Source organism: Mus caroli, unplaced genomic scaffold (genome assembly GCF_978045245.1).
Source record: "Mus caroli unplaced genomic scaffold, Mus_caroli_1 scaffold_14, whole genome shotgun sequence".
In the NCBI taxonomy this organism is placed as follows: domain Eukaryota; kingdom Metazoa; phylum Chordata; class Mammalia; order Rodentia; family Muridae; genus Mus; species Mus caroli.
The window spans coordinates 49632622-49649992 of NW_028227269.1; the positions used below are offsets into that span (position 1 = coordinate 49632622).

General features: G+C 39.3%; 1 protein-coding gene across 2 annotated transcripts in view; it reads left to right on the forward strand.

Annotated features, from left to right (window-relative positions):
- Window positions 1-17371, forward strand: part of Scfd1 (sec1 family domain containing 1) — a 66963-nt gene that overhangs the window by 9877 nt on the left and 39715 nt on the right. For both annotated transcript variants that reach the window (XM_021178899.2, XM_021178900.3), the window contains exons 5-10: window positions 310-432; window positions 2172-2259; window positions 3840-3929; window positions 6800-6855; window positions 7819-7904; window positions 10318-10417. In XM_021178899.2, the coding sequence (XP_021034558.1) occupies window positions 310-432; window positions 2172-2259; window positions 3840-3929; window positions 6800-6855; window positions 7819-7904; window positions 10318-10417 (543 nt within the window). The remainder of the gene's footprint in view (window positions 1-309; window positions 433-2171; window positions 2260-3839; window positions 3930-6799; window positions 6856-7818; window positions 7905-10317; window positions 10418-17371) is intronic.

The following is a 17371-nucleotide window of genomic DNA, read 5'->3' on the forward strand; positions in this document are numbered from 1 at the left end:
CAGCATCTCAGAGTTCTTTGTGTGCTAGACTCTTATCAGGTATATAATAGTATTTTTATGCATTCTCTAGACAGTCAGTTTGTGCTTCTGTTATCCTATTTAAGAAACACCCCAAGTCCATGGTTTCTTTTATAAGTTTTATGGTTCCGGCTCTGTCGTGACTTTGTTCTCATAGAGTACATTTTTGTCATTTCTATATCCCGTCTTTTAACGCGTGTCACATACTCCAGAGCCTGGCTTTTAGTTTTAAGAGCTTTTTTCTTGAGCATACTTTCAATAGTAAGAGTTACACATTGATTATATTTCTAGGATCTTCGAAATCAGCTCTATGAATCCTATTATTTAAATTTTATTTCTGCGATTTCAAGAAGTAAACTGGAAGACATTGCGAATGCAGCATTGGCCGCTAGTGCAGTCACACAAGTTGCCAAGGTAAGAGGCCCTTGATCAACAGTATTGCTAATGTAAAGCCTCCAGATGTTAACATCCAACCAAAACAGCCTACGGAGTTAGACGTCCTCCTTAAAAACATGGCCACTTGTTGTCTGACTTTAACTTAAGGTAGAAAAATAAGGCAGACTAGAAGAATTTACAACTTGCTGACTTGTGAGACAAATTCATAGTAGATGTATATTTATTTGGGGCTGGGAGTCATGGGATCCTTGTAGCTCATTTTAGAAATAATTTGAAAGTTTGTTGTACATTATTTGTGATCATATTGACATTGCTTTATCTGCACTTACTACAGTAAGTCACTGGGTCCTCCAAATCTTTTCTTATTTAGGAAAACATATCTAAAGAAACCACAGAGTATACTCTAAGGATAAAAATGTACAGCAGGCCAGAATCCTAGTGACATCTTAGCCAGTGACACTTCAGCTACAGGCACTCTCAGATAATCCCGGCTTTACCCTGCGTTGTGTGTGTTTCTAGAATTTTGAGAGGACACCAGTTGTTGTAGGGACTGTATAGACAGGAAAGATGAAGCATGCATTTGCAGTTACCCTCACTGTATCTTAGACTTAGATATAGCCCATTGCTACTTGTAAGTAGCTTTTCAGGCTTCTTCCTATGTGCTGTCACTTAGAAATTCTCACTAATTTCAAACAAGCATAGGAATTGTTTCAGTTTGTTGAACTAAACTTAACTATCGTTCAGATAGGTTTTTTTAGAATACTTTTACTTATGTGTATATGTGTGTGTATGTACACGTTGGGGTCAGAGGAGGGGATCAGATTCCCTGGGGCTGGAGTTCCGAGCAGTTGTGAGCTTGGAACAACACCTTAGGTGGGTGCTGTAAAACTAAGTCTGGTTAAACAGTTTTCCTCTGGGAAAACAATTTGGCCTCTGATCCATCCCGCCTGTCCAACCTCTGGTAGTGTTATAAAATTTGAACTTATAAATTTACAAATGTCATGGTGCAGAAGCAGCTACTGTGTGGTTGTTAAGAACATGAGGCTACAGAGTAGAGAACTGTAAATTACAGTTTTCCTTCAAAGGGGCGTCCATTCCCATCACAGCCACAATTTTACTTTCCGTATCTGTTTCAATTTTGTTTTCTGAAAATATCACTCTTTAGATTGCCCCAAATTTGTTTTCATTGGTTTAAAAATATTTTTGTTTTGTTTTTGTTTTTATTAATCTTAATCTCCTTTTTAAAAAATGCGTATTTTTGTTTATGTGTCTGTGTGTATGAATGTATGCCACATGTGTGTAGGCCAGAAGAGGGCTGGAGTTACATATTGTAGTCTACACACATGGGTGCTGGCACTAAACCTGGGGTCTCTGGGAGAGCAAGCAAACCCTTGTAACTACTGAGCTATTTCTCCAGATCCTGTTTTTAACTCTCTTTATTTATATAGGTAGGCATTCTGCTACTTGGCATAATTTTTAATTATTTTTTAATTTTTAATTTTTATTTATTTATATTTTAATTTTTCGAGACAGGGTTTCTCTGTGTAGCCCTGGCTGTCCTGGAACTCACTGTGTAGACCAGGCTGGCCTTGAACTCAGAAATCCGCCTGCCTCTGCCTCCCAAGTGCACCACCACGCCCGGCTTAATTTTTATTTATATTTAATTATAATTTCCCTACTTTTGCCATTTGGTGATTCAACTAAATTAAATTTTTACTATAGCTATATTGTAAAATTGTTTGTTTGTTTGTTTCTAGGTTTTTGACCAGTATCTCAATTTTATTACTTTGGAAGATGACATGTTTGTATTATGTAATCAAAATAAGGAACTTGTTTCATATCGTGGTATGTAAAAATATAAATTTTACAAGTCATTGTAGTATTTGACAAAATAAATAGCAGTGTGATTCTTAAAGTACACAAAGCACAAGCTTCAGATTAAATGATGTCATAGATAAGTAAGACATAATAAATTTGGTTTGTAATTCAGTTAAATACCAGCTCTCTGGCCTGCTCGAAATCCCCAGGACAGCTTACACACATGATGCACTCATACTAAGGCAGTGTCTCCATGCAAGACAGGTAGTTATCTCTTACCTTGACCTTAGACAAAAGTAACATATTTTACTTCTGTATTTATTAAGCTCTGGTCCAGATTGTGAGCTTCTGAGAACAGACAACATTCTCTTGGCTTCATTGAGATCTCTAATACTCTTTCTTATTGTAATTAGAGAAAACAATTTGTTCAAGAGACATGGTCTTGTTTTGAGGCCTAAGCTAGCTTCAAACTTGGGGTCCTCCTGCCTCAGCGTTCCAAAGGCTTTCAGATATCAACCCCGCCATCCTGGGCTCAGCTGAGGTTTTCTATGTCAGTTGTTATTCACAGAAGGCTGTTTACCATTTGTTGATTTTTCAAACTAATTAGCACCTAATCTTGTGTTTGAAACCTAGCTTCCCATAAGCCTTTATGCTTAGGAATTTTAATTATAAATCTGACAAAAATGAAAACAAGCATCTTTAATTTTTTCCTTGGCCAATTACATTGTCCCAGCCAGTCTCTGTCAGTCCTGCTCATCCTGCTGAGCTAGGACACTCCACTGTTAAGTTCCATCAGGCACGTACTGTTGCAGTTATAAATTTAGTTCAGTCTTTTTCTTTTAAAAGCGATTCAGCCAGTCAAGGCAAATTTATAAGCCTATTAAACAAAACTGCCTAATGTTAAGTAATTTTTAAAAATGACTAAACTTGTACTAAATATGAAGTGCCTTAAGCAGTCAATACTTACACAGTAGCCCTTGGGTAAAATGTGCATTCCTGTTGTTTTACTTCTACTTTTAATATCCATCACATCTGATGACATGTGTACATGTCTCGCCTCCGTCAAATGGAGGTCATCCGAGACAAGGAAACTTGATGTCACCAGTCGTGTTGGCATTCCTGATGGACAGTTTGGAGCTGCTAAGGTCCCTTCCTGTTCATAGACATGGAACTGGAGTTTAGACCCGAGGACTGTATTTCTGAAGAGATTTTACTCGTGCCAGATGATTGACAGAATGACCCAGAGTTAATGTTCGTCAGGTGTTCTCCATGCTGCCTGTTTCGTCTGGCCTGACTAGACAACAGTCAGTAGTGACACCTCAGTGACAGCATATTTCCTTGGATTTGGTACTGCCTGGTGAATTATTGTTTTTATCTTCTCTGTTTGGACACACTTTCCTTAGGTATTTTGATATGTCCAGTTAGTTGATGCTTTCCTCATATGTTGATCATGTTACATATTGGTTTTGTAATTCAGGTTAGTATCTACATATTGTATATGTATATGTATATACATATATATACATATATATATATATATATATATATATATGCGGGCTTAATAAAGATGTAAATTTTGATTGCTTATTTTTTCCTCTTTCTCTTAGCCATTAATAGGCCAGATATCACAGACACAGAGATGGAAACTGTTATGGACACTATTGTGGACAGCCTCTTCTGCTTTTTTGTTACATTAGGTAAGCTTTTAAACCTATCTGTTCCTTCAAAGAAACTAATTAACAACTCATTTGACATGTTATACACTCTTATAACATTTTTTTTTTAAAGACAGAGTCTTACTGGCTGGCCTTGAACTCACAGAGATGAGCCTGCCTCCCAAGTGCTAAAGATATGTGCTATGATATCTGGCTACAATGTTGTTTTAACCTGTGTGAATATAGAGAGGTTCTCTAAAGTTGAGATAAAGCACGCATTCCATAATATTAAATAAAATAACTGTAGTAACAACATACAGCTGTTCCATGTGAGATAGCATTGAGATTTGTTTTGTCTTTTTAGGTGAGTTCTCCTGGGCTCCCAAGTGCTGAGATGACAGATACACATCACCATACCCAGCTCGGCAGACCTTTTGAGAGTTAACTAATGCCTCAGATAACAGGGGGAGTTAGAGAACAGCTCCTTAATGTAGTGTTGAAGTGGTTTGTCGATGGTTCCAGCCTGTTGTTGACTATTTTCTAGCTGTCTTTAGTTTCTGTCATAAAAGCTTTCAATCATACTTCTGAGTAGAAAGGTCTGTGCATAGTAGTTTTTAAGGCAAATGCAAGAGCTTCCAGAAAACACTGAACTTAACGTGCATCAGCTCTTCAAGTTTAACGTTTCACTGAATTATCTGTAGTTATTTCAGTTACATTGAATTTACTATCTTATACGTGGTTTTATACTTTAGTCATAGATCTTTACAGAAAAGTGATTGCAATTTAGATTTTATACATACCTAAAACCTCTTGGTTAAGGTAACCCTCACAGATTAATAACCTCTATTAATAAATACTAATAAACTCTTTCACAAGTGGAAATCAAAGAGAAACCATTTGAACCATATATGGGGCTTAGATATATGAGGAAAATTCATACAAATTCTTGTGTTCCTCCCTTTTCAGATTTATTTATTCATTTTATATATGTGAATATACTGTAGCTGTACAGATGGTTGTGAGCCTTCATGTGGTTGTTGAGAATTGAATTTTAGGACCTCTGCTCACTCCGGTCAACCTAGCTCGCTCTGGTTGGCCCTGCTTGCTCCCATCAGCCTGCTTGATCAGTCCCTGCTCACTCTGGCCCAAAGATTTGTTTATTATTATACATAAGTACACTGTAGCTGTCTTCCGACACACCAGAAGAGGGGTCAGATCTCATTACAAGTGGTTGTGAGCCACTATGTGGTTGCTGGGATTTGAACTCAGGACCTTCGAAAGAGCACCTTCGTAAGTGCTCTTACCGGCTGAGCCATCTCGCCGGCCCCAGGTTCCTGCCTTTTAGAGATTCCTTCCCCAATTTTACATCTTAGCCCCAAACTTAGATCTTTGGTTTCTGACCCTGTAGGTCTCCTTATTTTCTATCTGTTATTTCTCTGTTGCTAGGTGTCTCCATTATTTCAAGAGTCTTACCTCCATCTAGTTTTTGCCTGTGTTCTCACTGCTCTCCAGTGGATTCGGGTGTTGGTTGGCTGATGGGCTGAGCCCAGGGCTGTGCTGGGTGAGCACTGAGTGCAGTGCTGCCTCTCCAGCCTTTGTGTTTGGTGTCCTCACTGCTGAGAGCACTGCAGGTGGATAACCTACAGTCACAAACAGACATGCTGCCCTCTGTCTGCCGTCCTATGCTCTCCTGCCTTTTACCTGTCCTTATGCCTATGCCATACATGAGAGTTGTCATTGTCCCTAGCAGAAGTCATAGTCATAGGAATAGTAGTAATTACACGTTAACAGTAGATTAGAACAAAGATGTACAAAATTAATATCCAGTGTTTTCCTTACACATACTACGGCAGTAGGTAGAAAACAGTCTGGTGATGTCATCGGTTTGTTGTCGTTGCTGTTGGTTTTCAGAGACAGAGTCTTCCTGTGTAGCTTGAGCTCATCTTGAGTGTCCATCACTCCAGCCTGCTTCTGGCTGGGTTTGTAGTCTTCTAGCCCAGGTGGCTGTCTCTGTCTGTGTATTTTCCCTTTTGCTGCTTTTGGTTGGGGGTGATTCTTCTGAGGTTTAGGATCTCATACGGAGTGCAGCCTAGAGCTGGTCTTGAACGCTTTGAGTTTCTTATCTCAACTTTCCCAAGGGCTGGGATTATAGATGTGTGCTCCATGCCTAGAATTTATACATTGCAGGTATCATTTAAACTTTTTACAGCATACATAATGTAGGCCATCAGAAGAAGGCTTTTAAAAATTAATAGCATTGTACATTTTCACTTGAAAGTAAGTACGCCTTTCTCTGGGAAAGCAAGTGCCGTGACCGCTGCACGAGCATGGTCGTTCATTATTAGCGTGCTTCGCGCTTCTCTGTCTGACCGTTCAGCCTTTGATAAATCATTTACTGCGTCATAAAGAAAGATATTAGGAGGTTCAGTGAGTTGATGTGATTGTGGAAGGAGGCATTTAGGATTGTATCACAGTAGTGAAGACTATGCTTGCTGGTACCGTTTAATTTGGGTTTACAAAAGGATTACAGTCATTTACTGTTAAATTATTTTTTAAAGTAGTCGCAAACTGTTGTAGTCCTAAGCTCTTTTTATTCTTTCATTTTGAACCAAATAAAGTAAAGTAAAAGCTGTGACTAGAGGGTAAAGCTATCCTTTGAACTGCGTGAGGAAGTCCGAATGCTGATGTAGTCCATCCCTGAAAATTAGTCCCACTGATCAGCTCCATGTAAAAGGATTCCTCTTCTGGCTGTCTATTGCTTAAGGAGAGGTGAATTTCTGAACCCTTGTTTTCACTCTTGAGATGTTTAAGTCCTTTTGTGTCTAGCATGAAATCTATGCATCCTGACATCTGCTAAAGTATACGTTTTAGCTCAGAGTTGTGGTCATTGCTAACACTTAACTGTTAACTAGGTGCTGTTCCCATCATCCGATGCTCAAGAGGAACGGCGGCAGAAATGGTGGCAGTGGTGAGTTCTGCCTCTGAGTACAAACACTGCTCTCTGAGGTGCTCTCTCACAAGGACTCTGGATACTCGGGTTGTACGTGAAGTACCAATGACAGAGACTTGGTTACTTTGGGATTATTGCCAAAATAGGAGGCCGTCTTTGTGAATGTCTCTGCAGTAGAGTAAAATTGTCAGTTCCATGTGCTTGTCTTGATCTTCACTGCACTTTTACATATTTTACACTTACCTTCCCCCAAATTATTCCATATTCTTCTTTTTATTAGCAAGTATTTATTAACAATACACATTTTTAATGTTCATGTTGAATTGAAGAGAATTTTCTTTAAAGATTAAAAAGGTGGGACCAGGCAGTGTTGGCGCACACCTTTAATTCTAGCACTGAGGAGGCAGAGGCAGGCGGATTTCTGAGTTCGAGGCCAGCCTGGTCTACAGAGTGAGTTCCAGGACAGCCAGAGCTACTGAGAAAACCTGTCTTCAAAAAACAAAAAACAAAAAAATATTAAAAGGGGGATTAGGGAAACCAAAGAATTACTTTTTAAAAAAGTATCCATGGTGCAGAAAGACAGTGTAATGCACTGCTGTGTGGGCTCGGCTGCCCGAGTGAGCCCTGGTGGAGGCTGACGTCCTCGTATGCTCCATCTCTGATCTGAGCGTGCTCTACCCTGCTCTTACTTTATTTTCGCTCATCCAGATGAGCCTTCTTTATTTCAGTCATGCTTAAGAGAAGCTTAGTCACACTGCAAAGTGTTCATTGCTGATACCAAGATGGAAACATGTTTTTAAAGTTGATTTACTTAAACTTATAATGGTATTGAGATAATTAAAACCCTAAGATATTTAGGTTTTAGAATTACCACTTTGTAAAGAAAGTCCAGACTTCTTGATTATATAGCTAAGACACATTGAGTCACCTACATAACGTTATAAGAAAATATTAATAGTTCATCTAAAATTTGATTTTCAGAAACTAGATAAAAAACTTCGGGAAAATCTAAGAGATGCAAGAAACAGCCTTTTCACTGGTGATCCACTTGGAACTGGCCAGTTCAGGTATTTATTTGCCTCTTGAGTACAAACATGAGTTAATGTAATTGAAAATAAAATAAGAGTTTTTGTTTTGTTTTCCTTGTATGATAAAAATACTTTTATCATAAGAGAACTATTTCTTACTTTTAGATCTGACATTAGAATCAAGGTTTTGACTTAAGTGAAACATACATAGATACCATATAGAAATTACCTTCTTCTGGTAGAAATGTCTCTATGTTTCCATCTATACAGTGCTTTTCATTTGCATGGCTTTCAAGGTTCAAAGCAATTTCCTTTCAGCTATCAGTAATCTTCTTGGTGATAAATGGGACTGCGTTGTTCCCATTTTCACATTGAGACACTAGTAAGCTGCAGGCTGTTTCTGTCATTTAGCATAAGCAGGTAATGCCAAAGATACTGACTGCTCAATTTCTATCAAGTAGGAATATTTTTTAAAAACATGAATAGTAGAGTGCATTTTGATTTTGTTTGTTTTCTTTTGTTTTTATTTCTTTTTGTTTTGTAGCCCTGGCTGTCCTAGAACTCGCTTTGTAGACCAGGCTGTCCTTGAGATTTGCCTGCCTCTGCTTCCCACATGGTGGGATTAAAAGCGTGTGCCACTACTACCTGGCCTGAATTTTGACTCTTAACAGAAGTAAAAACTATTGACATAAAGAAATAAACTCACCGAAATGTCTAAGAATTATCAAGAGGAGAGAGTTTTGTATAGTGACTTCTTTTTTTTTTTTTTTAATATTTATTTATTTATTATATGTAAGTACACTGTAGCTGTCTTCAGCCACTCCAGAAGAGGGAGTCAGATCTCCTTACGGATGGTTGTGAGCCACCATGTGGGATTTGAACTCCGGACCTTCGGAAGAGCAGTCAGGTGCTCTTATCCACTGAGCCATCTCTCCAGCCCCATAAAGTGACTTCTTACCTACAGTTTTGATTAATTAATAAAGCCCGTGGGGACAGAAATTATGTATAGAAATAACATTTACTTATTCATATTCTCTAACTTTGAGGGCTTCTTAACTATGAACTGCTCCTGTCTGTGGAGCTCACGATGGATTTGTGTTTAATTATTTGGCCATACCAACTCTCACATCATCGTATGCCCTCCTCTGCTTTCATTAGTATTATCTCTCATTAAGGGGAAACCTCACTTCTCCCTGATTGGTTTTCAGACCTTACCTGATTGTCTCCTTTTTACCATGCTGAATCGTGTACCCTAGGAACCAATAAAGGGGCACTGTTTTATTTAGTTGGATAAACTTTAAATTTTTAATCTCATCATAATATAACATTTTATCATAATTTATTGGATGTTTTTCAAGTTATTTTAATTAGCAATTTGTCGGATAGGTGTTAAATATGTTTAAATCCAACCATAGACTAATGGTTATCAACCATCTTGATTCCGCTGCCCACAGACATGCCATGTTTAATAGTCTTAACCAGGTGTATGCTTCTTGAATCTAGTGGTGTGTATTGTAGCATATCTAGAAGCATCTTGTAATGCTAAACTTACCATGCACAGGACAAACCATAATGAGCAAATTACATAGCCTCAGATGTTAGTAGTATCACTATTACGTTAAGAAGCCCTGCCATAAGCCATCTTCCTCCCTTTCCACATACTCTGGAATAGTAAAACTGCAGTCGAAGTGGTCTTATCACTGACATTTAGCCTTGAGTCAGTGACCTCTGCCTAGGTACTAATGTGGTCCTTACACAGGAGGAGACCTGTATAGCTAACGTGACTGGTTACAAGCCTTGTGAAAGCAGCGTGCACTGCACAACAGGATGCCTCTAGAGGACACCACTAGCACTTGGAAACACCTGGCAGGCAGACTCTGTGCCTCCATGTTGCTCTTGACCTAAATTGTGATGATGGAATCAAATAGTTCATGAAATGACATATCCCCTGTCCACTAAGTAAGTCGTTACTGATGTGGCAAGTGTCTTCATTTTTCATATCATAAGGGGATGGAGTTTTTTGATGCCCTCCTTACAAAGCTCCTTTTTGAATTTGTGTTTATATTTGTAGGAAAAATGTAATTTTCGAGTATGGAACTATGAAACATTTGGGTAAATTTATGTGATTCTACTGTTTTCCTCAAATTGGGCAATACCTATTCCTTTTTTGTTTTTTCAAAAAATCTGAACTTTATATCAGAGGAGCAATTTCTTTGACTATAAAAATTATTCTATAAATGTATTTCTATAGATCTCTTCCTTTAAGAAATTCTTTTGAAACTTAAAATCTAGTTATTAAGTATTCATTCATGATCATAGCTGACTGTAGTAGAAATGTTGTTATACAGCTTTAATATCAACTGTTCGTATCAAAATACACTGGACAGTACTAGGAAGTTTTGAATGTGTACATTGCTGTGACATTTATATAATGTTTTGACATGCATTGCAGCTTCCAAAGGCCTTTATTAGTCCTTGTCGACAGAAACATTGACCTGGCAACGCCTTTACACCATACGTGGACATACCAAGCGCTGGTACACGATGTGCTGGTAAGAGAGTAAATATAGCACTTCTTATTGAACTGTGATAAATTCAGTAGTTACCTTAATTTTAAACTAACAGTGTGGCTATAGGCACAAAGTTAAGAGGAATAAAACTGAAAAATATGGATAAAATACTAGCAATATAGGTGCTCGAGAAGTCTGTAGTTGTGAACTTATGATCTAAGTTAATAAATAAAGGGTAATTAGCCGCATTATTGGCAGTTATGGGAAGGAAGCAATGAAGGAAATAAGCAGCCATTTTTTTTCATGATAAGTAAAATTTAAAAATTGAAATCATTTCCTTTAGAGAGCTAAACTAATTTCTTACTTTTCTCTAGGATTCAGATAAACTTCATTTAATTGTAAAAAAGGAACAGTATTTTCCTGTTATCTAATGTTTTCTGAAACAGTTTTAATTATGTGCTTAAAAATATGTCTGTCTATGTTCATACTCATCAGCTACATGTTTACTTTGTAATGTATGGAAATAAAGCACAGCCCAACCTGCAAAGGCAATGAAAAGAAAACATATGCTACAATCATCTCTTTAAAAACACTAGTAACATACAGTAGTCTCCGTTTTATAGACAGAAAAACTGACAAGCAAGAGAATTTTCCAAGCATAGTGGCTCATTTTAGTAATCCCAGCACGCTGGAAGCTTTAGCAGGAAGAGAACACTGAGGTTCTCTTAGCTCAGGTGAGACCCTGCCTGAGAGAGAGTTCAAAGAATCTGAACCCAGAACACTGGCTCTGAAACAAGCATTCTAGTTGATTGACTTCCAGGACTATAATATCATTACAAAGATTATTTACAGTGTCATATGAAAAGGAAATAGGCATACAGCAGATAACTATTTAACAGTGCATCTTTTTAAAGCCAAGATATTTTAAAGCATTTACTTAAGTAAATCACATTTAGGGCTGCTGGAAGAAACTGTTAATTCCACTACAACAATAGAATCCTATGCTAGGACTCTAAGAAGAATGTCAAGGAAATACGAGTGAATATCCTTTCAGTACAGAAGCAAAAGGAACCAAAGAGAGCCCCAGAAATAAGCATGAAAGCAGAACTGTAGAATGAATGAATGGATAGTTTGAACCTAGGCTTTAGCAACGATAAAAAGACACAAGTACTGCTGTCTCCCTGAAGCTGCTTTCTGGGAAGAAGAGACAGGCAATATACAAAGGAAACAAAGCCTTCAGAAGGTAAAAAAAAAAAAAAAAAAAAAAAGCACTCTAGAGTAAAATGCTGATGACCAGGACTGAGATTTTAAAACCAGAGAGACCTCACTTGTAAAATGCAGCCAACTGGGGACAGAATACTCTAGGTAGAAAGGTTTGGGTGTGTTTAAAGAATAGAAGGGTAGCACACTAGCCACAGTGAGGTAGCATGGGAGTCAGGGAGAAGGAAGCGACGTTACATAGGACATAGGAAGCAATATAGTACAGTACATGGGCTCATGTCACGTGTCAAAACAGATTGAAATGAGTTTAAGGCAGAATGCGAAGAAAAAAAAAACCTTCCTTTTTTTTTTCCTGCCTAGAGAGTTGGGAAAGGAGAGTGGTTGCTGGAAGGATAATGTGAGGTCCAGAAAAATGAGAGAAATTACCACATTTTTGTGAACCAATGGGAATGATCAAGAAAATATTTAATGATGTAGGAGATAAGACTGCCCAGCAGGGAGCAACAGTGAGTCATATAGACCGTGGCTTTAACATTTGGGCCATTCTTTGTTGTGCGGGCCTCATGGACATTCTATAAGATAATTTGTCAACATCCCTGACCTTGATCAGTCCTAAAGTTTTCTTTCCACCACACCAAATGTATCCTGGGGAAAAGAGGTAGAACGGGGTAATATTTGCCTCTGATGGAGAACAGTCATTAGTTACTGCTGCCTAGTGGAGTGAGTTTCATCACTGGTATAGGTTTAGGGAGGAGGGGTAAGCCAGTTTGGAGAAAGCAAAAAAGAAGACAGTCCCAGGTCCAGAGCTGTGTGAAGGGAAAAGAAAATTATCTCATGTGGAAAGAGGTAGCCCTTGGGAGTTCAATTAGAGAACAATACCCACAGATGTTTAGAGAGATACTCAAACTGGCTTTTCTCAATGACTGAGTTTCAGAGATTGTAACAGCAGGATTTTCAGACCTGAGTTCAAATGGGAGATGAGATCTGGTGGCTGGGGAGAAACATACAGAATGGGCATGTTGAGCATCTTAGTGGCCTCTAGTCATGCTTTGTCAGTAGCCCTCCAGCTGTGCTGAGGGACCCAGGGGTTTAAGGGTCTGAGTAAAAGCATGCCATTTAGGGATCATCTCTCCTGTCTGTGGTGGTGTGGGAGCTATCCAGAGCCCTGAGGTATCTTGGGGTCCTCCCTCCTTTCTTTTCTTTTTTTCTTTTCCTTCCCTTCCCTTCCCTTCCCTTCCCTTCCCTTCCCTTCCCTTCCCTTCCCTTCCCTTCCCTTCCCTTCCCCTTCCTCTCTCTCTCTTTCTTTCTTTCTTTCTTTCTTTCTTTCTTTCTTTCTTTCTTTCTTTCTTTCTTTCTTTCTTTCTTTCTGAGACAGTTTTTCTTGTAGTCCTGGCTGTCAAAGATACACCTAGCTCTGCTTAAAGGCATGTGCCACCACCTCTGGGCTAGGATCCTTCCTAATTGCTACATTTAAAGCATTATTGGGCTCCTTGACTCTCTTAGATGTAGGACATTGAAATATAAAATCCTGTACATATGGGAAGGAAGACATAGAAAATCTTTTATGTATAGGAAGGAAGACATATATGTACATAATTTCAACAGAAAAGATTAATGCTAAGTCCTGGTCAGAAGACAGGAACATAGAACTGACCAAGGCTCACAAGGGTCTCTTGCGATGAGATCAGAGTGAGGAATGGCAGTTTTCATGCTGCTCAGTAGACTCACTCATCGCCCACTCTGTCAAGTTGGAACACACTCTGTGTCGTTATTTAAGTAGTGAAAGCTTAGGACAAAGCAAACATGGTGGCTCCCAAAGTCACTTTAGAGCTAGAGGCAGAGAGGAGTGAGTAGAGGCTAAGTTATTTTTCCTTTGATTCATCATATGATAGTTTTCAGCCTCACGGAGGCTGGTTATAATAAACCACACAAGGTTTGGTGACTTTCTTCTGCTAGTTTTAATGCAGTTTTTAAAATTTTTATTTGTTGTTGAGTTTTTTGAGACAGGTTCTCATATCATAGCGAAGGCTGATCTGGGACTCGCCTCACTGCGGCCCTCCTGCCCTTACTGCAGATTATAACTGTGCCATTATTTATTTTTTAAGCTCAAGGATGGTTTTATTAATTTAAAAGGAAAACCTCTGGGGATTGTGGCTGTAAAGCTTGACCGTGTGCAGAGGAGAGCTGAGGAGAGGAGATGAGGAGAGCCCCACCCTGAGAGTTAAGCTGCTGTGCCCCAGCCATGATGGGAGCCCAGGGACCAGCAAAAGCTCCCCTGGGACCTGCTAGTGTCCGAAGTGAGGCAGCAAAGGAAGAAACGGCACAACAGAGAATAAGGGAGAGCCAACGGAACCTAACAGAGCTGTAGGGACCCTTACTTACTGATTTTTTTTTAAGCTACTTACTTTGGAATTTGCAGTTTTTAGAAGTCTTCATAGTTAATACCCTTTGTCTCCACAAGATGGAGTAAAACGTCTACTTTAGTAACAAGGTTGACGTCTGAATTTTTTTTTTTAAATATATCACTTATGTTGGCCTGAAACATCTAAACCATTGATAATTATTTCTATATTAGATCTTGGGAACAACTATGATAATTGAGACGGCTTTTCTGTTTGTCAAAATGGTTAGTTTTTAAATTTAAATGGAAAATATGCTCTTCAGACAAAAAAACTTTGCAACATCCTTCTCCGTTTTTGAGAATATAAGAACCAGTAAATGATTAGACGTGAGGGGCTTTCATTGTGCCTCAGCCTTGGGCGGGCAGATGTGGCTGTCCACCAGGCGAGAGCGCTTGCCCTTGCTCAGCAGTGCGCAGGCTTCAGCTTGGCAGCTTTTCTCTCACTGAGCTCTGTCCTCCAACTCTCAGGAGTCTCCTGTACCTTTCACACACCAGTACTGATGGTAACTCCTGTGCTGTGGCCCTTCACATCCTAATTGCTTTGTGACCATTTTCTATCCCTCTTTTGAGACCTGGTCTTCCTGTATAGCCCTGCTAGAGCACTCACAGCAGTCCTCCTGCCTCAGCCTCCAAAGTGCTGGGATTCCAGGCTTGAGCCGTCATGCTTATCTCATTGTACCCTTTGTGGTGGTTTTCTGGGTTCATTTCCTCAACCCACTAGTCATTGTTGACCAAAGTTTTGTGGTTCTAAAGCAGTACTTTATAATCAGTGTATTATCATCTGCCAATGTAAATTTGCATTTTTTTCTTTTTTTTTTTTTTTTTTGGTTTTTCGAGACAGGGTTTCTCTGTGTAGCCCTGGCTGTCCTGGCACTCACTTTGTAGACCAGGCTGGCCTCGAACTCAGAAATCCGCCTGCCTCTGCCTCCCGAGTGCTGGGATTAAAGGCGTGCGCCACCACGCCCGGCCATTTTTTTCTTTTAGTCACACTAAAAAGATAAAAAGGAGCAGATGAAATTTATCTTAATAATATTTAATAATCTAATAATGTGAATTTTAGCTCAACACACAATCAATTTATAACATTAATATTTTATATTCCTCCTTTATAAATGTGACTCTATTAATTCAGAGTGTTTTTATAATTATATCCATAGCATAGATTCTATCCAGTTCACAGATCTTAGGGTTGTAAAAAACTAAATAAAAGTGAGCAAGCTTTTTAGAAACACTGCTGACAGAGGATTCCTTGGGTTCTGAACTAAAATAAAGTAGATCATGCTTACCAGTCTAACCAACATTCACGTCTTAGTTGGATAAAAACTTCATTCCTGTGGTGTCTGTGTTCCTTGTTCCATCTGAATGGTCAGGGGAGCTCTGTTCATATCCACACAGAGATTCAGGATGATGAAGCCATCTCAGTTCTTACACTCATGTCACTATGGCAAAGCAAAACATTGTGGGCTACATTTCATTTAAGGCACGTTTCAAATAAAAGCAGAATCAAAATATGTGGTTGTGGGTCAGTGGTATAGTTAGAATGGGTGAACCTTGGCTTCACTTCCTAGTACCACAGTCCTCTCGTGGTGCCCCATAGCAATCGTCCAGCTTCCCTGATTTCTGCCTAAGATCCTCCCACCTGTAGTAGAAGCAGCCTGTGGTCACTGTGCCCGAGATCTCACATAGCTGCTTGGCTTTTCTCCTTCCCAAGCATGGCGAACTCTCCCCTCCCCTCCCTCCTACCCTACCCTCCGCTCCCCTCCTCTCCCCATCAGCCTGCTTGCAGGGACCTGGAAGGCATACCTATTCCTTCTGCCTAGCGATTGGCCTGTGGCATCTTTACTGATAGATTAAAAAAAACAATTAGGGAAAAGGGCCTTAGTATCAGGACCACCCCTACATGCCAACTTGTGGGCTCTTATCAAGCTCTGTAGGTAGCATGCTTCTTGAGATAGAAGATTGCTTAATACTTGTGCATAATTGAGTTCTCAGAAATAGAGTGCAGGGCCTTAGCTGCACTGTTTCCTGGCTGTTAAAGGCATCGTCTCTCTAGGTCACATAGCTTACCTGCAGCTGCCTCTGGGGTATTCACAACTGTGCAAATGTGCAAACTGCCTTTTGCTTAGAACTTAGTGTCTAAAACTTACCCTTATTGCAATTAGTTTTGGGAAAGACCTTTGAAGATCTTTTTAAGATAATGCTTTAATTTGTCAGAAAAGTCAGTGAAAGCTGTTGCCATTTGACTAAAAACCTGATATGTTTGCCTGTTGATTTTATGGAAGGCTCTCTTCTCTTTTTACTGCCTTTGGAAAAAAAATGAAGAAACTTAGTCTTTTGGTTTTTTTGTTTGTTTTTGAGACATGGTTTCTCTGTGTAGCCCTGGCTGTCCTGGAACTCACTCTGTAGACCAGGCTGGCCTCGAACTCAGAAATCCACCTGACTCTGCCTCCCAAGTGCTGGGATTAAAGGTGTGCGCCTCCACGGCCCGGCGAAACTTAGTCTTTATTTAACTAATAAACCTTATCTGAAAGAAATATGATTTACAGGACAATTAACTCTCAGATGAGCTTTGCTCTAGAAGAGTTGAGCTCAGGGCCATGCATTTCTTCTGTCCTGAATGGGCAGGGCCAGGATAGGAGCAGATCCTTGAGAGACTAGAGAACTCGTAGGTGGTACCTTGTGTACCTGTGCTGTGTCTCCTTCCATCATTACCCAGAAGTTTGTGTTTCCACTTCCTGTGTGCATTTCTTTATCATTGGTTAATATAAGGATCATGTAGTGGGAGCTACTGTCATCAGTATGAAAACTTTGGTTATTGACACTTTACTTTTGGCTCCTGAGTACATAGTCAATAAACTAGCTGTTCAGTGATTACCATGACAGCATTTGAAATTAAAAAGGTTGTAAATTCTTGCCCAAATGAGAATTATTTATATTCTGCTTTGCCTTGTCACGTATGAATATCCACACATCTCAGCTCAGCCTAGGTAGGTGTCATCTGCTGTTCCAATGGCGTTCACTCACATGAGCTGTCTTTGGCTGACCAGATAGATTTGCCCTAGCTTGTCGGAGGAGAACAAGATTGCTGAAGGCAGTGGGCTTTATTTATATCTAGTCATTTGAGGCCCCATTGTCCATCCTTTCCCATCTGTCAGTGGCAACGGTGTAACTTCTGTTGTGTTATAAATCATTTGTGTTGTTTTTTATTGGTGTCCGAGTGTTGTTTCTTTTATATGATTGAACAGAGCACAAATTGTTCTAGCTTCCCAGTTTTTGAGATTAAAATTAACTTTTTTATTTGCCTTGCTATTATATAAACAATGCGAATGTTCTTTCTGCTATTATTTCTCAGAACTCTTGGCACCTTTCATTCC